The 23,258-nt window shown below is 44.8% G+C and overlaps 1 protein-coding gene across 1 annotated transcript in view; it reads right to left on the bottom strand.

The window, feature by feature from the left end:
* ddx51 (DEAD (Asp-Glu-Ala-Asp) box polypeptide 51) overlaps window positions 1–23,006 on the bottom strand; it is a 44,752-nt gene extending 21,746 nt beyond the window's left edge. Inside the window, exons 1-9 of the mRNA XM_080208562.1 lie at window positions 22,948–23,006; window positions 21,410–21,837; window positions 15,882–16,075; window positions 14,311–14,461; window positions 10,237–10,382; window positions 7,212–7,283; window positions 6,072–6,178; window positions 1,269–1,377; window positions 781–926 (exon numbers count right to left, since the gene is read on the bottom strand). Of these exons, the coding sequence (XP_080064688.1) occupies window positions 781–926; window positions 1,269–1,377; window positions 6,072–6,178; window positions 7,212–7,283; window positions 10,237–10,382; window positions 14,311–14,461; window positions 15,882–16,075; window positions 21,410–21,837; window positions 22,948–22,964 (1,370 nt within the window). The 5' untranslated portion in view covers window positions 22,965–23,006. The remainder of the gene's footprint in view (window positions 1–780; window positions 927–1,268; window positions 1,378–6,071; window positions 6,179–7,211; window positions 7,284–10,236; window positions 10,383–14,310; window positions 14,462–15,881; window positions 16,076–21,409; window positions 21,838–22,947) is intronic.
* Between the last annotated feature and the right edge of the window lie 252 nt (window positions 23,007–23,258).

Raw genomic sequence — 23,258 nt, 5'->3', positions numbered from 1 at the left:
GGTCTCACCACCTGTCCTGCCATACCTATCTAAACATATTTATTTATTTATTAACCCAATTATTTAGTGTTATTAATTCTTACCTTATTTAAATTAATGATTTTGTAAAATAATCAGTAAGTTACAGGTTCCCAGCTCGGACACCAAAATGAAACTAAAGTTCACTAACCAGTTTGGAAGAGTATTTCCTCACCCAGAACTAAAAAAGTTCATCAATTCTGCTTTCAATCTCCAGCCTTCTCCCTTCACATTGTCTATCACTGGCACTTCCCTTCCCTTTTTGACTTCTGTCCCCATCTCTGGAACTTACTAATATTCATGATACACCCACCGAACCCCACAGTACCTCAACTACATCTCCTCAGACCCAGCCTCCGGTAAGGATTCCATTGCATTTTCCCAATTTCACCATCTCTGTGTTTTCTGTTCTGTAAATGCTGCCATCCTTGTTCAGCTGAGGATTTCCCCCACTGTGGTGGGCAGTCTATTGGGCAAAGAGTTCCAGATTTCTATTAGCCTTTGTGAAGAAGCACTTCCTGATCCCTCCATTAGAATGAACTGCTTCTAATTTTAAGATTGGGCCCTTCCTTATTCGCCTTGCTAAAGTGACTGAGCTTGTAGCTTCTGGAGAAGCCAGGCAAATTAATCAGTGTATGAGTAATCCATGGTGCAGTAGATTACCATCACCGGACACAGCATATTTGGCAAACTTTTTCCTCCTTGTATCAGTAGCCTGAGCCCCAGTTCCATCCCCTGCTTCAGAGACATCCAGTTCTTTACCTTGCAGCCGTACAAACTCCTGGCTCTGTCCTCTGGAACAAGGTGCTTGGAGCTGAGCATTCACCCACTTGGTATACTGCCTTCACTACTAGGTTCAGCCAGTGCTGGTGCATACTGTCAATCATTCGATCGGCCTCATCAATTATCTGAAACATAATCACAACCTTTAGGCCTATGACTTTGACACATCTGTTGTTTTACAAGGTGGGGATAGAGTTTTGCACTATTCCCCAGAGCAGGAACAAGCATCGTTGCTATCCGATGATGAGTATATACCAAGGGATCAGTTGAGGACCTCAACTGGGAGACCTACCACAATTGAATCCTGCCAACACTCACCTCCTTAGCTTGCATGGAGAGTGACTACCTCGAGGTATGGGAGAGGAGGTCAGCACTTGTGAACTAATTGACAAAACTAGATAGGAGGAATACTGCAACTATTGAGAGAAACTAATCCACTGTCTTTGGGCGAGGTGGTTAAGCCTTACCAGGTATCGGAGATGCTGCAGATTGAATCCATCCGTCTTGGAAATGTGGTCAACTAGACGACCTGGAGTTGCAACCACGATGTCTGCCAAGCTGCGGCAGCCAGCAACCCTGCGGTTAATGAAAGCAGGAAAAATGACTCATTATCACAGGCAGTGACGAATTCTGGCTCATCAATTATAATAGGGCAACAACAATAAGGGGCAATAATGTACTTACATCTAAAAAAGCAGGTAATTAAAAGCTAACCGATTACTAGTGAAGCAACAAGGTAGGTTGAGCTTTCTTTACCCCTGTTCAGGTGGTGTTATGTTCCCAGCTTGGCTATTTTAACTTTCCACTGGAGAGGTGATCTGCAAATGGCTCATCTTCCTGTACAGCATCATTACTTCCAGAGTCCCACATAGGATCAACCTACATTAGCCCCGTTGTATTTCCCATCTACATGCTGCTTCTTGGCAACATCATCCACAGAAATAGGGTCTGCTTCTACATGTATCTTAATGTCACTTAGCTCAAACTCTGTACTATCTCTGTACAGATAGATTGTTTATCCAACATTTCATTTTAGATGAGCTGCAATTTCCTCCAATTGACTGAACGTGGAGACAAAAGCCATTGTCTTTGGCGCACATCACAAATTTATATCCTGCTGCCAACACTATTTACTGACCCAATCAGCATCTCAGGCTGATAAACTTTTTTAAAAAATCTATTCTTGGGGCCTGGGCATCACCAGCTAGACCAACATTTATTGTCTATTCCTAATTGCCCTTCAGAAGGTGGTGGTGAGCTGCCTTCTTTAACCGCTGCAGTCCCCATGGTGTAGGTACACCCACTGTGCTGTTTGTGAGGGAGTTCCAAGATTTTGACCCAGTGACAGTGAAGGAATCCAGAGCTGAAATTTCCCTACACTCTATCACAGACTGCTTACTTCCCCCTTCCTAACACCACCCACCTCCACACTAAATCAGCCCATCTGCTTGAGGAAACCTTCATCCCTACCTTTGTAATCTCCAGACTCAACATTTCTTTGGCCAGCATCCCAGTGTCTACTCTCTGTATGCTTCAATATATCAAAACCTCTGCTGCCATGTCCTATAGCAAGACCCATTTGTCCTGCCCTTGCTGACCTACATTGGCCCCTCAGTCAATCCTGACATCCCAAGTTTAAAATTCTCATCTATCACTGCCTCATCTCTCCCCATCCCTGGCATCTTCTTCATTCTACAATCCACCTAGAAATGGAGCATGAGGAGCCTTAGGTATCCCTCTCTTTACTCCACCATTCCATCAATTGACTTGGCTCTATGCTCTAGATTTCTCCTTCCTGAACTGTTCCTCTTTTCTACCTCCCTCTACACAGAGCTTTCCTAAAACCCACCTTTATAATCATGTGTTCATCTCTCCTAATATTTCCTTTGGCCTGGCATCCTTTGTTTCCACCTTGTGTATCTGTGAAGTGCCTTCAGGTGCTTTTGTACATCAGAAATGCTACATAAATGCAGGGTGATGTTCTACATCACTCTCCCCCATCCCCACATTTTTCTGTGAAAGCTCGTTTTTGTCAAATTCCAGCATCTATGGAAGCATGTCGGTCAAATTGATATTTTTTGCTTATGACAATGACTAAACTTAAGTATTGCTATTAAAAGCTGTCAAGAACAAGAAAACCTACTGGGATAACTCTACTTGCTGTCAGATGCTCGTAGATATCCAGTATACTTTGATTTAAAAGTTTAAGCCATTCCAAACTTTTCATCTGTTTTTGCTTAACTCTGAATTAATCTTTCATATCAATTTAACTTTTCCTACCGCTGATTTTAAATTGAGTACCAGCTTGGCTCAGTGATAGTTCTCTCACCTGAAGGTTAAAGTTACATACAGAACTTAAGGCACATAATTTTGGTGGACAGTCTAACACGGTATTGATGGAGCACTACACCAAGAGAGGTTAAATCCTGCTCGCTGAATTTTAAAGATCAATAGGCAGGCACCATTTCGGTAACCATTCCCCCCTCAGCCACCATCACACTGCCATTTGTGAAATCTTGCTCCCTGCAAAATGCCTGCTGTGCTGACCTACATTAACTGCACTTTGAAGGGTTTCACAGCGTGTAAAGTCAAGAATCTCCTGAAGATGAGGTAAAGTGCTAGATAAAAACAGTTCCGCTGTCTCTCTTCGTTAAATTATTTACTGTAACCTAATTATGATTTTGCTGCTGTGTCTTACGGGTAGTCCCAGCACCAATGTTTTCCTTTGTTTCAAACGTGCTGCACGAGCTCAGTATAAAATGGCAGGTGCTCCTCACACTTACAGGTGCTCTGACCATGTCAATGGATGTCAGGAGTGGTTAACACAACCTCAATCCCCAACACTTTCTTATTCCCAGTTTGAGAGCAGCACTGACTGTGCTGATGGCCATCCCTGATGGATGGGTTGAAGCGCCCAATGAAGATAAAATGGAGAATGAGTTTAGCTCAATGTACGAAGACATAGTCTCACACATCATCTAAACATAGAACATAGAACATAGAACATTACAGCGCAGAACAGGCCCTTCGGCCCACGATGTTGCGCCGACCAGTTACAAAAACAATGACCCACTAGCCTATACCAATCCCTTTTCGTCCATAAACCTATCCAGAGATCTCTTAAACGCCCCCAAACTAGACGCATTTACAACTGCAGCAGGCAGGGCATTCCAATCCCTCACCACCCGCTGGGTAAAGAACCTACCCCTGACATCCGTCCTGTAGCTACCCCCCCTTAATTTAAAGCCATGCCCCCTCGTGCTAGCTTTCTCCATCCGAGGAAAAAGGCTATCACTATCCACCCTATCTAAACCTCTAATCATCTTATATGTTTCAATAAGATCCCCTCTTAGCCGCCTTCTTTCCAACGAAAACAACCCTAAATCCCTCAGTCTCTCCTCATAGGACCTCCCCACCATACCAGGCACCATCCTAGTAAACCTCCTCTGCACCCTCTCCAACGCCTCCACATCCTTCTTGTAACTTCTCCATGCTGTTGGAAAACAGCCTCCCTCACTCACTTGCATTAACCCCTCACATCCAGGATTATGCAGCTGTCTGACTTAACTCAAGAAAGCCTGGAAGGCAAAAACCTGAGCTCAAGCAAAGAAGAGGGAAACGGCTTAGATTTAACTGATTCAAAGATGCTGATTCTGCTGAGGGAGGCTTGCTAGTTATGAAAATTCAAGAGGTAGCTTAAGTTTTAGGCCAGTTCTTTCCAAATATTTTCTTATGTGATCCCATTTTAATACCTTTATGTGACCCCAGAGTGAAAAATGGGATGGGGGTCAGAAGAGACTGGAAAAGGGGTATTGATGAGCAGGGAATGGAGAGGGGCTGGGGCTGGGGGAAGACTTGTTGAACTGCAGTGAGTGGGCAGTTGACCATGGGGGCAGGGCCATGGCATGTGTCAATGTGTTGGCTTTATCTTGAAAAGAACGACGACTCACATTTTTACAGATTCTGGTTGTAGTTACAATTAGGCCTCAGTGAACAGCCTCCGTCAAGGACAGAAAATAACAAACATTTAAAGGGGCCTTGTTAAAACTCAATCCACAGCTTCCACTGCTGCCTCAGAGCCCGTGACCCCAACATCTTGACTCCACTGGGGCTCACAACCCACAGTTTGGGAAACTCTGTTTTAGGTTAAAGAATGATTGACTACCGAATGCTTGAATCTTTGGAAAACAAACTTTAACTTTGCAACTGACCAGATGTAGGGAAACGGTGATGACACCAAGATTGGGGGAAAGGCAAATTGTGCGGAGGGTGTGGAGAGTCTGCAGAAGGATCTAGATAGGCTGGGCGAATGGGCCAGGAAATGGCAAATGGAATTTAATGTTGGCAAGTGTGAGGTGGTCCACTTTGGTAGGAAGAATGGTAGGAAGGACTATTACTTACGTGGCGAAAAACTGCAGCAGGCGACGGTGCAGAGGGACCTCGGGGTCCTTGTGCATGAGTCGCAAAAACCCAGCTTGCAGGTGCAGCAGGTGGTCAGGAAGGCAAATGGGATGCTGGCCTTCATAGCGAGGGGGATTGAATATAAAAGTAGGGAGGTCTTGCTGCAGCTGTATAGGGCATTGGTGAGGCCGCAGCTGGAGTACTGTGTGCAGTTTTGGGCGCCGCACCTGCGCAAGGATATTTTGGCCCTGGAGGGAGTGCAGAGGAGGTTTACTAGGCTGATACCGGAGTTGAGGGGATTGAGCTATGAGGAGAGGCTGAATAAACTAGGCTTGTACTTGTTAGAGTTTAGAAGAATGAGGGGAGATCTCATTGAGACGTATAAGATGATGAATGGGATGGATAGGATAGAGGTGGAGAGACTCTTCCCGCTCAAAAAAGACAGTAGGACTAGGGGGCACAGCCTCAAGATAAAGGGGAGGCGGTTTAGAACGGAGTTGAGGAGGAACTTCTTCACTCAAAGGGTGGTGAATCTCTGGAATTCTCTGCCTGTTGAAGTGGTGGAGGCTGCCTCGCTAAATATTTTTAAGAAGCGGGTTGATGGGTTCTTGATAAGAGAGGGGATTAAGGGTTATGGGGAGAGGGCGGGAAAGTGGAACTGAGCCACAACAGATCAGCCATGATCTTATTGAATGGCGGGGCAGGCTCGAAGGGCTAGATGGCCTACTCCTGCTCCTATTTCTTATGTTCTTATGTTCTTATGTATGTTCCAGTGACGTGGATTAGTTACTCTGCTTCCATTATTTCACAATTGCAAAAACAAGAACTCAAGTCTGTTCATTAAAGAAAACAAAATTAGAATTACTTACGTATGCTCAACAAGAGAGGTCTGCTCTGCTGCAAATGTTTTCTGTCCAGCAACAATCACTACTTTCAGACTTGTGCCTTCAACATAACTACTGAAAACCTTGCATACCTAAAGAGAAGAAAATCATCCTTTAAACAAAAAGTGGCATGTTAGTTGAGTCATTCAGATCAATGTCAACACAGACCAGTGTTTCATCATTCAGTTTTAGATACAGAATTGAAAGGGGTTTCAGAAGAACAAAGAAAATTACAGCGCAGGAACAAGCCCTTCGGCCCTCCAAGCTTGCACTGGCCATGCTACCCGACTTAACTAAAACCCTCTACCCTTCCAGAACACAGAGTATGAGCTGCAAGTTAGGATTTGTACACACAGAGGATGAGGCTGACCTACATCGACAAGTCTGAGCCCACAGTTGATGGCATTTTCAGTCAATGTCAGCTTGAGGCAAAAACAGACTGGTTGACCAGGCATTGCCAACAGGTAGAGCCACTCACACTGCTTGTACAGACAGTTTTCCCACTTTGGGTGAAAGCTTGGCAAAATGACAGGCATGTTTCCTAATATGGAAAAGACAGCAACTTCCTAAAAGTTGTACCTTTATTCAGCAGACTCTGGGTCGACATAGGCTGTTCATGCAAGCCTCCCAGTGGTCCATTTGCAGAGTGGAACTGACAGAAGATTGGCAGCCGTACCATAGATTGCAACACAGTTTTTCAGACATCCATCATTGTGGAGTGAAGCAAAGTTCAATGGGAACAGGAGTATTAATATTTAGAGTGGCCATTTATTATTAATTGAAGGCAAAGTCCTCCCCCACCTTTTTTTCTGTAAAGAAAAGCATTTTGTTCTCTTGTATGTTTAAGTCACAAATGATTTTGAGGTCTGCAGCAATGTTGGTCTGAGCTCCACAAATCGGTGGTATTCAAGAATGAACTAGATTAACTCTCCTTCACTGCGGATCTCTGCCCAGGCCTGTCCACAGTGACGGGACTGAGCTGAAGAATGCAAACCTAAGGCCATCCCAATGCATTCCATGGACGATCAGGATATCAACTCCCACCCCCATTCCTGACCCCTGACAAATCAGAATGGGCCAAAAAGACAAGCCAGAGCAAGATGGAAGCTGCTCCTTTTCCATTACCTGCTGTGCCAGTTCCTTGGTCGGCAGCACGACCAGGGCTCGAACTCTGCACACCACACGGTCCATCAGAGCCTGTAAACAAAGCCAGGATTTATTTGGGATGCACGAGACAAACAAGCAACGGAGGACCTATATTTCTTCATCGCTTTTCAGGACCTCAGTCGCCTCAAAGCCAGTGAGGTACTCTTGAATCCTAATTACTGTCGAAGCTTGGAAAATGTGACAGTCAATTTGTGCCCATTGAGCTTCCATGGACTGCAATGTGATAATAACCAGCTAACCCATGATATCGATTGAGGAGCAAATATCGGCCAGGTCATCAGGGAGAACTCCCAAGACCTTCTTTGAAATATTGCCATGGAATCATCAGCATCCACCTGAATTGACAGATGGAATCTCGATTAACTCCCTCAGCACTACACTGTTAGCCTGGAACAATGTGCTCAAGCCTCTGCAGTGGGACTTGCTCCCATTATCTCCTGGATCTGAGGCAAGTGTGCTAGCAATTGAACCATGATTAATGTTTTCTGCTCAGGCCCAGCAGTGCCTTCAAGAAAAGGACATGTACGCTTTTCAGTCACCAAGCAGCATTGGGGGAGAGACAAAAAGAGAATATAATTTGTGACACAGCAGTCCGTTGCCAACAGATTTACACTCAATCTGTTACATACTATTACAATACCCACATTCAGTCAGCTACCTTCCAGAAAAACACGGAGCAGACTTCAGCCCACCATCCCATCCGTAAATTATGAACACATTGTGCCATTGTGGAATCTTCCCAATGTAACAAATCTCAAGATGGACAAAACACAGAATTATCTGTCAACAGAAACTCTATAAATACAAATGAAGAGGGCATTCAATCGAGCAAATATCTCCACCAGTGGTATCTCCCCCACAATCATAATCACCAGCATCTATCTCCCTTTCTCCCACAATCATCATTGTTAGCATTTCAATCTCCCTTCATCAAATGCCCTCTCCCCCTCCCCCTAACACATGAATGCCCCCCTCCCCCTACAAGGCCTCTACAAGGGCCCATTCATGGCACAACGCCAACTGGGGAGGAGCCCGGGCATGTCCCTCTCCCTTGGAGGCTATACTGAGCTTTGTGACCCTGGAGGGATACCCTCAACAGGTTCATGTCTGGGTGAACCTGTTGTAAACTTTGCTGCCATGTGGTCATGTTGGCGAGGTATGAAAATTTAGTGAAGGGGGAAGGGTGATCTTTAATAATATTCAAATTTATCAAAATGAATGTAAATTTAGGATCGTGCCCATTATGGGCACAAACCTGATTACACTGCCAGCAAGGGGCGGTGAAAATTGGAAATTAATCTCACAAGCGACATCTGTGATTTCCGTGTTTCACCAGATCTTGAGCCCCCACCGCTGATCCCACAGGCGAACAGTGCAGGATCAAGATCATCCCCTAAATATTCCAGCCGTTCTGCGAGGGTCCACTGTCTGGCATCTTCTAAATACCATATACTAAAGTTTTGGTCACCCAATCAGATAAACATGAACCCAAGACCCAGTTGGGGCCTCAACCAGGGTCTTAGATTCATGTCACACTATCTGTAATCTCCACGACTTGCCTGGACTTGCAAAATCTCACTAATTGTCCTGATGTAGACAATAACATTTCTTTAACCTGTGCTTGGCCCTCTCTCCACTCACACTGTCTGTACCTTTAAGACTTGGTTACTTGTAAAGACTCACATTCCAACCATTATCTTGTAAATTGAGTTTGTGTCTTTATATGCCTTGTTCGTGAACACAAGTCCACACTCACCTAACGAAAGAGCTTGAGACTCTGAAAGCTAATGCTGCCAAATAAACCTGTTGGACTTTAACCTGTTGTGAGACATCTTACTGTGCTTACCACAGTCGAACACCGGCATCTCCACAACATCACATAATATTCCGCCATCTGCCAGCAAGGACAAAGTAACTGACTTGGTACAGCAGGTGGCTGGGGTTAGAGACTTACTTTTTAAACTTGTGTTGCCATGACAGTTTGCTTTAGCCAGGAATGAACCCAGATCACTATGCTAGCATAGTCTGTTAACTGCACATCAAAACTGTTTAATGTGGTTGCATCTTAACTGCCGTCAGGCAATAAATACTGCCAGCTAGCGACACCCATGAATGAATAAAAAACATATACGTAGGTGAGGGCATTAGTTAGGGTTTACTAAAACTGTGGTGTAGAGGTATATGCTTGTAAAATTTCACTCTGTGACTAAATACAGAACTAAATGAAGATTGCCTCCAATATTATCCTTCATCAATTGGCTCTCAGGAATAGAATAAAACCTAGCTTCATGTCATTGAGAGAGCCACTTCACTGCAAAGTACAATCTTACAGGAAACCTAGTGATGGAGGACCCCAGGAGTCATGAGCTAAATAAATTTTTTGATAATGAACAATTTTGGTAATTACTCCTTGGCAAACTGTTGCAAGTACACCCATTAGGCTTGTACTCGTTAGAGTTTAGAAGAATGAGGGGAGATCTCATTGAGACGTATAAGATGATGAATGGGATGGATAGGATAGAGGTGGAGAGACTCTTCCTGCTCAAAAAAGACAGTAGGACTAGGGGGCACAGCCTCAAGATAAAGGGGAGGCGGTTTAGAACAGAGTTGAGGAGGAACTTCTTCACTCAAAGGGTGGTGAATCTCTGGAATTCTCTGCCCGTTGAAGTGGTGGAGGCTGCCTCGCTAAATATTTTTAAGAAGCGGGTTGATGGGTTCTTGATAAGAGAGGGGATTAAGGGTTATGGGGAGAGGGCGGGAAAGTGGAACTGAGCCACAACAGATCAGCCATAATCTTATTGAATGGCAGGGCAGGCTCGAAGGGCTAGATGGCCTACTCCTGCTCCTATTTCTTATGTTCCTATGTTCTTATGTTCTTAACCATTTAAATAACAACAAAGGGAGAAATGGCTGTGTTCTTCCAAAAATATTAAATGGACCAATATCTGTAAACTGCCACAGAACAAACAAGTTTCAGACTCACCTGAACAACGGGGATAACAAAAGCCAGGGTCTTGCCACTACCAGTCGGTGCAGACACACAAATGTCTCTCGGCCTGTAGCCGCCTCTGCCTAACATCAGCCCATTTTTCGAGCTCTCCAGCAGAGTTGGGATCACCTCAGTCTGAACTGCAGGAGGTGGAACAGGATCAAATACAACACAGGTTAACAGCAGGGCACTGCTGGCACAGGCAGCACAAGTGTACAGAAAAAATGCTAATCCTGCCACATTCATCCATTCAGCAATGATTTCCAAAGCCTCAACTTACAAATGGCAGCAAGAAGAATAGGAGTAATCTGTTCAGTTCCGAGTCCGTTCAACCATTCATCTGCCTTTGCTTCATGTTCCTCAATAACCTTACCCAATAAAAATTTAGCTCTCAATTTTGAAATGGTCAGTTATCTTCATGATCTTTTTGGGGATGAGTTTTTCAAATCTCCACTACCCTTTGTTTGAAGAAGTGCTTCCTGGCATTGTAACTGTAATTTTAAAAGCTGTGTCATGGATGCCCTCCACCCCGCCCCCCGTTCAGTTACAAACTCCAACTACCTCCAAGCACTTACAGCCACACCCACTAAGGGTGCTCACACTCACTCTCTCACACACACACTCGATCAGAGTGACTGGCTCAGTTACACATACCAATCAACAACCTCTCGAGAGGTCAGTAGATGGATAAAAATCTACCTAAGCAGATTTCATAATTAAACATCTTTAACAGTAAAATGATGCAAGGCATTTCACCAGAAGATGTCAAGGAAAATGGGGCAATGGCTAATGACGGATGGAACTTTTGGTCATCGGTCTAACAAGTTTCAATGAGCATTGTCAAAGACAGACAAGTTTAAAGAGGGGAGGGTATTCCAAAACTGTTGGGCCAAAACACCTGACAGCACAGCCCCAACAGCAGAACATCAAAAGTCAGGGAAGCACAAAGGGGCCAGATTTGGAGGTATACTGAAATCTCGCAGGCGTGGAGATTTATGGATCAGAAGGGGGAGACCATGGAAGAATTAGAAAGTCCAACAGGTTTATTTGATAGCATAAGCTTTCAGAGCGTTGCCCCTTCATCAGGTGAGTCCTGATGAACATTGTAAAGCAGGATATCGGCTTGAGCTATTATTGGCTTGGCAAAGCATTGCCACTGCAGAATGATAGATGGCTTATAAGGCAAATGGTCATTTACAGAGAAAGCTTGCCCATTTTGAGGATCATGCCAAATGAAAGGTCAAAAACTTGCTCTGACTCAGAAGCAGAAATATCCCTCGTCACCACATCATTTGCTTACATGCAGCAAATGGCGCACAGTGGGAAAACAAAAGAAATTAAAAACCAAATCACTCACGTTTTAAAAACATTACATCATTAGGAAGCACAATCTGGAAAAGATGTACAATACCATTGGTGCCTCCAAGGGAAGCATTCTTTGATGCATGCCCAAGTGTGGCACAAAAATCCTTAGCGGTTTAACCACCGCGTGTCTTGAGATGGATAGAAAGCTGGTTAGCAGGTAGGAAGCAAAGAGTTGGCATAAATGAGTCTTTTTTCTGATTGGCAGTCGGTGACTAGTGGGGTTCCACAGGGATCTGTGCTAGGACCCCCAACTGTTCATAAGTATTGGTATATATGAATGATTTGGAAAAAAGAACTGAATGCATTATCTCCAAATTTGCAGATGATACAAAGTTGGGTGGGAGAGTGAGCTGCGAGGAGGATGCAGAGACGCTTCATCATGATTTGGACAGACTGAGTGTGTGGGCATCTGCATGGCAGATACAGTATAATGCAGATAAATGTAAGGTTATCCACTTTGGTAGCAATAATAGGAAGACAGATTATTACTTGAATGGATGTAAACTGAGAGAGATGGATATTCAACGATACCTTGGAGTCCTTGTGCATCAGTTGCTAAAAGCGTGCAAGTACAGCAGGCAGTAAAGAAGGCAAATGGTATGTTGACCTTCATAGTGTGAGGATTTGAGTATAAGGATAAGGAAGTTTTGCTGCAATTGCATAGGGCGTTGGTGAGGCCACATCTGGAGTACTGGTGTCCTTACCTGAGGAAAGAGGTTCTTGGTATAGAGGGAGTACAGTGAAGGTTTACCAGGTGAATTCCTGGAATGACAGGTCTGTCATATGAGGAATGGCTAAATTGGTTAGGATTATATTAATTGGAGTTTAGAAGACTGAGAGGGGATCTCATAGAAATGTATAAAATTCTAACAGGGTAAGATATAGTAGATTCAGAAAGAATGTTCCCAATGGTGGTGGGGGTGGGGGTGGGTCCAGAGCATAGGTAATAGTTTGAGGATAAAGGGTAAACCTTCTAGAAGTGAGGGGAGGAGAAATTTCTTCACCCAGAAGATGGTGAATGTGTGGAATTCACTACTGCAGAATGTAGTTGAGGTCAAAATGTTAACTGATTTCAAGAAGAAATTAGATATAGCTCTTGGGGCTAAATGGATCAAGGGATATGGGGAGTGGGGGGGATCAGGATATCGAATTCAATGGTCAACTATGATCAAAATGAATGGCGGAACAGGCTCAAAGGGCTGAATTGACTGCTCATGTTTCAACTTCTATGAAAGATTTGCTCTCCCCAAGTTCTGTAGCTCTGTTGCCATTATCCTGTGAGTTTGGTTGTGCACCACTGAGACAATTGTGGCTGCATCCTGTTATCCAGTTAGCCTGATTCAACCCCCATCCTTTGATATATCATTTCATTACTTGTATGATAGGAGACGTTGGATACAATGAATAATCCATACCAACTGTATTTTTTTCCATCTCTTCCTACATGCACTTGTTTGAATGAGGTCTTGCTGTAGTGTACCAATCGCAGAGCTTTTTTGCTCTTTTGTTAAAAATGAAAAAATACATTAAAAAGAAGTACAATTTGGAAAGCTTTTTCTGCTCAACCCACCATGATTATTAAACATCTGCTGATCACAGCAAAAATACTGCCTTCGAACATTACAATGCCTCACCAAACAGTAGGTTGTTCACACATTAGTCTAGATTCGACTATGGACTGCATTAGAACCAGTCCGTTTGCCTCCACAAACATTCACTGGATGAATTCCTCACCCCTCACCCCCCCCCCCCCCCCCCCATCCCCTTCCATCCATGTTCTTTAGCCCTAGGATACCAGAACTAGTTGTGGCATCCCTAATCTCAGCTCAGTTGAAATTGGTTAATATAGCACAGGAATTATATCTGGAAGTGTCTACCTGCTCCAGTTCAGTGCAACATCATGCAAATCATTCATTCACTAAAACATTTTACTTCCATTTCTATGTTAGACAGATTTCTGTTCATCATGAATTTCAGCAATGCTGGTGGTGTTCACACAACATCAGGAAATAGATTTCCATTTATATTATTTTGTGAGATGCTTGCAAATTTCTCCTGCCAGATTTACCTTTCTGCACCGTACCCTGGCGATGCTCAGCAGCTGGACTGTAAAGATGAGTTTATCCCTTGGTACCAGCCAGGCCCGTGCACCCCACAACAACAGTAAGACACAACTGCAGCATTAAAGGTGCCTGCACCACCTTTTCACAACTCACCGCATTATATAATCTACCCCAACCCCACCACTAGCTACTTTACAAATGATCTTATTTCCTCTTCATTTCTCATTAGAACATAAGAAATAGGAGCAGGAGTCGGCCATCTAGCCCTTTGAGCCTGCCCTGCCATTCAAGAAGATCATGGCTGATCTGCAGTGGATCAGTTCCACTTTCCCACTTTCTCCCCATAACCCTTAATTCCCTTGTCTATCAAAAATCTATCTACCCATGACTTAAATATATTCAACGAGGGAATATATTTCTCCTATTAGTGAAAACAGTGTCTCCTTTTGAACTTTACAAAAATCACTCAATTATAAATATCTCTATAAAATGCCCTCTTAGCTTTCAGTAATCTAAACAGAACAATGTTAACTTCTCCAGTCTCTCCACATAACTGAAGTCTTTGTTGTGATTCCAGTAAACCTCCTCTGCATCCCCACAAAGACCTCAATATTCTTTTTATAGTGCGGTGCCCACATACCTGGGAAAAAAGAATGGATACCATTGGTTCGAAGCTTCTGAAGTAGTTTCTGATCAATTCCTGGAACATCTTCAATTGCTTTCAGATTCTGTTTAATGTCTTTGCTGACCAGCATGGGCTTGGCAAGCCACTGGGGCAGGACTCGTTGCACCTGTAAAAGAAAAAATGAAGGGTATGCATGGGAACAGGACACGCGACGATCGCCCTAGTCATCATTTACCATGACTAAATCTTAACCATTCATCTCAAATTCAATGTGGTTCAATCTCTAGTAGCTCCAAAAACACAAGCATCCGCTGGATTGAGGGAGTGGATCAGCCAATAATGAGCTTGTGCCACTGCATTCCCTCTACCCTGTCCCCATCAAACACTCCCAGGACAGGTACAGCACAGGGCTAGATACAGATTAAAGCTTCCTCTCCATTGTCACATCAAACACTTCCAGGGCAGGTACAGCATGGGGTTAGATACAGAGTAAAGCTCCCTCTACACTGTCCCCATCAAACACTCCCAGGACAGGTACAGCACGGGGTTAGATACAGAGTAAAGCTCCCTCTACACTGTCCCTGTCAAACACTCCCAGGAGAGGTACAGCATGGGGTTAGATTCAGAGTAAAGCTCCCTCTATCTACACTGTCCCCATCAAACGCTCCCAGGACAAGTACAGCATGGGGTTAGATACAGAGTAAAGCTCCCTCTACACTGTCCCCATCAAATACTCCCAGGACAGGTACAGCACAAGATTAGACAAAGCTCCCTCTACACTGTCCCATTAAACACTCCTAAGACACGTATAATATAGGGTTAGATACAGAGTAAAGCTCCCTCTACACTGTCCCCCCCATCAAACACTCCCAGGACAGGTACAGCATGGCATTAGATACAAAGTAAAGCTCCCTCTACGCTGTCCCTATCAAACACTCCCAAGACAGATAAAGCACAAGATTAAATACAGAATAAAGCTCCTTGTACACTCAAACACTTCCGGGCAGGTTCTGTACAGTTAGATACAGAATGGGAGGGCTTGTGGCATACTGGGTGGTATTTGCCTCTCAGCCAGAATTTCCAGATTTGAGTTCCATTTCAGGACTCGACGGTCATGGCAGCTGTGTTCATAATATTGCCGAATGGGTAGCTGTAATTTATCTCATTACACTGGAGAGTCGGCAGTGAAGGCCCTGGGTCAACTATACGACAGAAGGTAAAGCTTTGCAATTCCTTGCCAAGCATAATCATGGACTTACTGTATCAAAATTGCAAAGATATGATTATAAATGCCACATAGGGCATGGTGCCTGGAGACAGAAAGCACACACGAGAGAGAGAGAAATATAAAATAAAGTTCCCTCGATACTCCCATCAAACATCCCTTTGAGTAGTTACAGCACAAGGTTAGATGCAGAGTAAAACTCTCTTTATATAAAACAAACAAACTGTTCCAATCCCAGCTTGATGACAGCATCTTTCGCTAGACTGTTGACCATCAGATTAGTTTTGTATTCCAGGCTGACATTATCAAAACCCATCAGTAGATTCCTTGAGTGTTCACTGCTTTGTATTTGAAGACTAACCTTTTGAACCTTTTTCTTCTGAAAGCCTTTTAGAATGGTCAGGCTGGATTTGGGAGCAGTTGGCGTTTGGTTCTCACCATCATCGTCTTGCTCCTCCAATCCCTTCCAGTCTGCTTCCCCTTTTTGAGTCTCACTTCGTTCTCCAGAAGCATCCAATGACTTTACCTCATTGTCCAAAGTTTCAGCTGCTGTCTCTGTGGGACATTTTGAACAAGCATCAAGAGATCAGTAATGCCACACACTCTGACATCATACCTTGTCATACTGTAAAGCTTTCCATTTTGTATTGCCACCTGCCTTTCACGTCTGAAAGTACAGGTAGCATTTTGTACACTAGCATCCCATAAACAGCTGCTGGTTCTTAGCAAATGTGTTCTGGCATAGTGGCACAGTGGTTAGCTTTGCTGCCTCACAGCAGGACCCGGGTTCAATTTCCAGGTCACTGTCTGTATGTTCTCCCCGTGCCTTTGTGGGTTTCCTCCGGGTGTTCCGGTTTCCTCCAACAGTCCAAAGATGTGCAGGTTAGGTGTATTGACTATGCTAATTTGCTCCTTAGTGTCAGGGGGACTAGCTGGGGTAAATTAATGGGGTTATGGGGATAGGGCTTGGGTGGGATTGTGGCCAGTACGCACTTGATGGGCTGAATGGCCTCCTTCTGCACTGTAGGCTTCTATGATTTTATGACTGAGATTTGAATGTTAGCCAAGATACCAGGGGAACTCTTTCCTCTTTTCTGAAATAGAGTCCTTTATATCCACCTCAAAAGCGGGGTGGACCTTCCAATTCAGTGTTTCATCTGAAGAACTTTCCCATCAGCACAGCAGTCTCTGTGTCACCCAAGAGTATATTCTCAAGACCTGGAGTTGCACTCAATCCACAACCCAGTGACAAGATTTATATAACAACCAATTTCACAGGGTAGAGTGCAGTAAATAAATGCTGACCTACAGCTCCTCTGTGCCCAAGGTTGGGTTTTATTCAGGTGGCAGTCTTGGCATAGTGCTAACTCTCTGGCTTCTGTGCAGAAGTTGTGGTTTCCAGTCCAGAGACTGGAGTTCCAGCTAACCAGTCAGGGCAGTAGAGAGATTATTTATGACATAGAAACAGGAGTCAACCATTCAGCCCCTCAAGCCTGTCCCATTATTCAATCAGCTCATACCTGTTCTGCATCTCAATTCTATTTATCCAACTTTACTTCATAGCCCTTGATAACTTGATCTAAGAAAACTATATCTCAGTCCTGAAAGCTCTAACTCTCCCCAGCATCCAGATCCTTTTGGAGAAGATTTCCACCATGATCTTTGTGAAAAGTAGTTTCCCAATTTCACTGCTGAATGGTCTGGTGCTCATTTTAAGATCATATCCTCCTTGTTCTAGATTCCCACAGCAGATTATAGTTTATCTGTATTTAATTCCTGTGATATTTGAAATATGTTGAATCGATCATGCCGCAACCTTTCTACACAAAGGAATGCAAATCAAGCTTACATCCTTATATTTGAACAGTGCCCTGGAATAAGTCTGCTGAAACCGGTTTGAATAAGTATTGGACTGATGTCTGTACTTTAAACATGACTTCAAGCTGAAGCCACTCAGCAGTCACTGATTCACAGCTATCACTATTTAAAAATAAGGGGTCGCTCATTCAAGACAGAGATGGAGACAATTATTTTTTTGGAGGGTTGACAGTCCCTTCTTCAAAACGCAGTGGAAGCAGAATCTTTGAATATTTTTAAGGCACCGCCGGATAGATTCTTGATTAACAAAGTTATCATGGGTAGGCAGAATGTCGGGTTGAGGTTACAATTAGGTCAGCCATGATCTTATTGAATGGTGTGTCAGATTCGAGGGGCCAAATGACCTACTCCTGTTCTTTATTCATGTGTTGTGAATCCCAATTATTGAGATGTGAATCCTCGGATCTAGTAGAGGGGTTGGGTGGGCATGCAGAGTGGGAAGGTCTGTAAGTCTGACAAGCAAGCAATCATTTCATCCATAAACCAGCCCCCAGTCAGGAAGTTGCAGCCCTGACCATATTGCTGAGGCATTCTGCATCACGGGGTTAGCAGCCAACTCAAAATCCAACATCTGTCCTGAAAACATCTGCATGACAAGAAACTCCAAACAAACTGACAAATACAGACATTGGCTGAAGCCATGATTAATGCCATTCTCATATAGACGCAACCAACCATGAATTGGCATGGACAAGTTAGGCCGAAGGGCATGTTTCCATGCTGGAAACCTCTGAGTTGCAATGCATATCCTATAGAACATAGAACATAGAACACTACAGCACAAACAGGCCCTTCGGCCCACGAGTTGTGCCGATCACATCAACACCTACCAACCTACAGAACTATCTATAACCCTCAATCTCATTAAACCCCATATACTCATCCAGAAGTCTTTTAAAAGACCCCAGCGAGTTCGCCTCCACCACCACTGACGGCAGCCGATTCCATTCACTCACCACCCTCTGAGTGAAAAACTTACCCCAACATCACTTCTGAACTTCCCTCCTTGCACCTTAAATCTGTGTCCTCTCGTAGCAACCATTTCAACCCGGGGAAATAGCCTCTGAGAGTCCACCCTATCTATTCCTCTCAACATTTTGTAAACTTCTATCAGGTCGCCTCTCAACCTTCGTCTCTCCAGGGAAAAGAGTCCCAGCTCCCTCAACCTAACTTCATAAGGCATGCCTCCCAGTCCAGGCAACATCCTTGTAAATCTCCTCTGTACCCTCTCAATAGCTTCTACATCTTTCCTATAGTGAGGCGACCAGAACTGCGCACAATACTCTAAATGAGGCCTGACAAGGGTCTTATAAAGTTGCAGCATTACCTCCCGACTCCTAAACTCAATCCCTCGATTAATGAAGGCCAGTACACCATACGCCTTCTTGACCACCTCCTCCACCTGCGAGGCCGATTTAAGAGTCCTGTGGACCCGGACCCCAAGATCCTTCTGCTCTTCAACACTACTCAGACTTCTGCCCTTGATAGTGTACTCGTTCATCCCGTTGGTTCTGCCAAAATGGACGACTACACATTTATCTGCGTTGAAGTCCATCTGCCACTTCTCCGCCCAGTCCTGCATCCTATCTATGTCCTGCTGCAACTTTTGCCATCCTTCCAGACCATCCACAACACGACCAACCTTCGTGTCATCAGCGAACTTACTTACCCATCCCTCCACTTCCTCATCCAGGTCATTTATGAAAATGACAAACAACAAGGGTCCCAGAACAGATCCTTGAGGCACTCCGCTGGTGACTGACCTCCATTCAGAAAAAGCCCCATCCACAACCACTCTCTGCCTTCTGCAGGCAAGCCAGTTCTGGATCCACAAGGCCAAATGCCCTTGGATCCCATGGCCTCTCACCTTCTCAAGAAGTCTTGCATGGGGGACCTTATCAAACGCCTTGCTGAAGTCCATGTACACTACGTCCACGGCACTTCCTTCGTCAATGTGTTCAGTCACATTATCGAAGAACTCAACTAGGCTTGTAAGGCACGACCTGTCCTTGACAAATCCATGCTGACTATTCCTGATCATGTCAAACCTCTCCAAATGTTCGTAAATCTTGTCCCTCAGAAGCCTCTCCATCAGCTTACCAACCACTGAGGTTAGACTCACCGGTCGGTAATTTCCCGGGCTATCTCTGTTCCCTTTCTTGAAAATAGGAACTACATCCGCAATCCTCCAATCCTCCGGAACCTCTCCTGTCTCCATTGACGACGCAAAGATCATCGCCAGGGGCTCTGCAATCTCTTCCCTCGCCTCCCACAGTATCCTGGGGTACATCCCATCTGGTCCCGGCGACTTATCTACCTTGATGGAATTCAAAAGTTCCAACACATCCTCCTCCTTAATATTCACGTACTCAATCCTTTCCACCTGCTGGAAATCCATAACAAAATCTCCCAGATCGGCTTCCACTGTGAATACTGAGGCGAAGTACTCGTTAAGCACCTCTGCCATTTCTTCTGGTTCCACACAAACCTTTCCCCCCTCACCTTTTATAGGTCCTATCCCTTCTCTTCTTATCCTTTTACCTTTCACATATTTATAGAAGGCCTTGGGATTCTCCTTAATCTTACCCGCCAAGGTCTTCTCATGACCCCTTCTGGCTCTCCTAATTTCCCTTTTAAGTTCCTTCCTACAGTCCTTATACTCCTCAAGATCTTTAACCTCTCCTAATTCCCTGAACCTGTTGTACACCTTCCTTTTCCTCCTGACTAGGTTCAACACAGCCTTTGTGCACCACGGTTCCCACGACCTACCAAAACCCCCTTGTCTCATCGGAACGTTGTCATTCAGAGCTCCAGACACACATTCCTTGAATATCTGCCACCTTCCTTCAGTACTTTTCCCTAAGAACGCCTCCTTCCAGTTTATTTGTCCAAGTAACTTCCTGACTTCTTCGTATCTCCCCTTACCCCAGACAAACACCTTCCTAGCCTGCCTGATCCTATCTCGTTCCAACGCAATTGTGAAGGAGATAGAATTATGGTCACCATTTCCAAGATGCTCTCCTACCGAAAGATCCATCACCTGCCCTGGTTCATTCGCCAGTACCAGGTCAAGTACAACCTCTCCCCTCGTAGGCTTATCCACATACTGTGTCAGGAAACCTTCCTGAACACACCTAACAAACTCCTCCCCATCCAAACCCCTTACCCTAGGGATATTCCAGTCGATGTTTGGGAAATTGAAGTCTCCCATCACGACAACTCTGTTGTTAAAACATCTCTCCAGAATCTGTTTTCCTATTTGCACTTCAACTTCCCTGTCACTATTGGGCGGCCTATAGAATACACCCAGCAAAGTTTTCGACCCTTTGCTGTTTGTAACTTCCAAACTCACAACTGAGTTTGTAACTTCCAAACTCACAGGCTAACCCAAACTCACAACTGCTCCACTGACTTTATTCAGGTGCCTACCTCCAGCAGCAAGCTGCCAGGGCTGATTGGATGAACAGAACTTGGCACAAAACATTGGCAAAGATGACACTGAGTTTATGGAGGACATAATGTGGGAGACTAACCAGGAGTGTGTTGGAATAATCACAACTTGAGGTGAAAGTACGGATGAGTGTTTCAGCAGGTGGAAAGAGGCTGTCTCGATGGCGCAGATGTATGGTCACAAGTTCATCTTGGCATCAAATATAAAATTAAGGTGTCCTTCATATCTTTTGATAACAGCTATCATGGCAGCGACAGAAAGGTGATTGGACAATTTCAAACATGAAGCTCTGGGAAATATGGACATGGATTTGGGAAGCGAGCAGGACACCCCAGGTATTGGAAGAGGAGTAACAGGAATCTACCCACTTTGATTTGGAACCGTGTTTCACTGGGTTTATTGCATTCATCCACTTCACTAGCTGATAACTTGTCAGGAAGCACACACACTACATCTGACAGCAAACACCTGACAGGTAATTTCACAGCAACTTCATTGCAGTGTTACGGTTTGCCATACTTGTGACTAATAAATAAATTTTACTTTTACAAAAGGTATACCTGTATCTGTGCCTGGATCCTCCTGTTTGCATTTCTTCTCCATTCCAACACTGCTCCTCTTCATCTTTGCACTGCTTAATTGTTTGGTACTGGACCCTACATCATCCTTGTCTGAATTCAGTACTAGGCAGTCAGTATCTCTCCCACTTTTTTTTATGTCTCCAGATTCACTTGACAGTCGCTTTGCTTCCTTCCTGCTTTTCTTCGAACTTGTTGCCTCTTCTTTTGCTTCCCTTTTCCTCTTTTTGCTCTGCATTCCCCCAAACCCGTCTCCTCCCCGGCTGCCCCTCTCCTCTCCATCTGTGGGGCCTGCTTTAATTCCCAGATTTTGCTGCCTGGACTTGGCCTCTTCATGAAGCTTCTGCAGCAGGAGTTGGGATCGGGCCTCATTGTGCAAATTGTTGGCAGGTTCATCATCACAGAGATACCTGAGATTGATAAGAGACATAATTAGAAATGTTATTGCCGAGGACCAGCAGATTCTGAAACTGCTGGATTTGAGAATGTCAGTTTTGATTCCACATTTACCAATAAATGTCAGTCTAGTTCATTTATTAGTGTCACAAGTAGGCTTACGTACTGTGAAATTCTGCTGGTCACCACACTCCAGCACCTGTTCGGGTCACTGCATCTAACCAGCACATCTTCCAGAATGTGGGAGGAATCCAGAGCACCCAGAGGGGACCCACACAGACACAAGGGAGGATGTGCAGACTCCACACAGACAGTGACCCAAGCCGGGAATTGAACCCAGGTCCCTGGCGCTGTGAAGCAGCAGTGCTAACCACTGTGCTACCGCGCCGTCTACTCTTATTAAATCCAACACCCAACAAGCAGCTCCCAAACACTTGTATAGATACGTAACAGTGTCCAAGAAACGGCTGAAATGGATAACGTGAGGAAATGCAAAAGAAAGCAGGTTTTATCATTCAAAAACCAGTGGAAGAACAAGAGAGTAAGACAGCAAGTGAGTGCAGTTTGGTGCAGCTTTTCATCTGGTATATTTTGGACTCTGTCACAATGTTTTCTTTTTGGTCTCATGCATTTCCATGTTTCTCACTCTGCCACTGCTTGCTGACTTGGTTTTCTGTCCTCGGACATCTACTAACTCCAGTGAATGGAGCAGGGACATGACTGTGCAAGGAATGCAAAATTATGTCGCTGCATGATTTAACACTTCATTTATTAAACGGAAAATAGCCTTTTCAATCCAACATGACTTCAAGTGAACATCTTATCACGAGAAACGCACATTTGAAGGCAGCACTTTGCAAGTAGGATTCCTGTGATGTCCACCTGCACCCCCCCCCGCTTCCCTCCAACACGCACTCTCTACCTCCCCTTCGTTCCCCTCTCAATTCCAATCCTCCATCTCTCCTCAACCTCGTTTCACCCTCTCTGCCATCTGTCTCCTCCCCATGTCTTATTCTCCCTTTCCCGTTCTCTGTAATTCGCAGTCAGCCCCCAGCCCGGGATCTGATCACTAACACATCAGCCCCACATTCTCACTGAGCCCAGAGTGCGCTGCGCTCGCCCACCTATTAATGTAGAACATGCTCTCAGCCTCTGCTCCCGTCACCCGGCAACAAACAGGACCTGCCGGCGCACACTGATGTCGTCAGAGCGACCGAGTGACAGCAACAGCACCGCCTGGCGGATGGAGGAATGAGTGACAGCGCCGCCTGGCGAGTGGAGGAGTGAGTGACAGCGCCGCCTGGCAGAGCGGAGGCGTGAGTGACAGCGCCACCTGACGGGTGGAGGAGTAAGTGACAGCGCCGCCTGGCAGAGCGGAGGTGTAAGTAACAGCGCCACCTGGCGGGTGGAGGAGAGAGTGACGGCGCCGCCCGGG

The sequence above is a fragment of the Carcharhinus amblyrhynchos genome, chromosome 20 (genome assembly GCF_965287045.1).
Source record: "Carcharhinus amblyrhynchos chromosome 20, sCarAmb.v2.hapA, whole genome shotgun sequence".
In the NCBI taxonomy this organism is placed as follows: domain Eukaryota; kingdom Metazoa; phylum Chordata; class Chondrichthyes; order Carcharhiniformes; family Carcharhinidae; genus Carcharhinus; species Carcharhinus amblyrhynchos.
The sequence above is the reverse complement of the archived record's forward strand: the minus strand, read 5'-3'. Positions and strand labels throughout refer to the sequence as shown.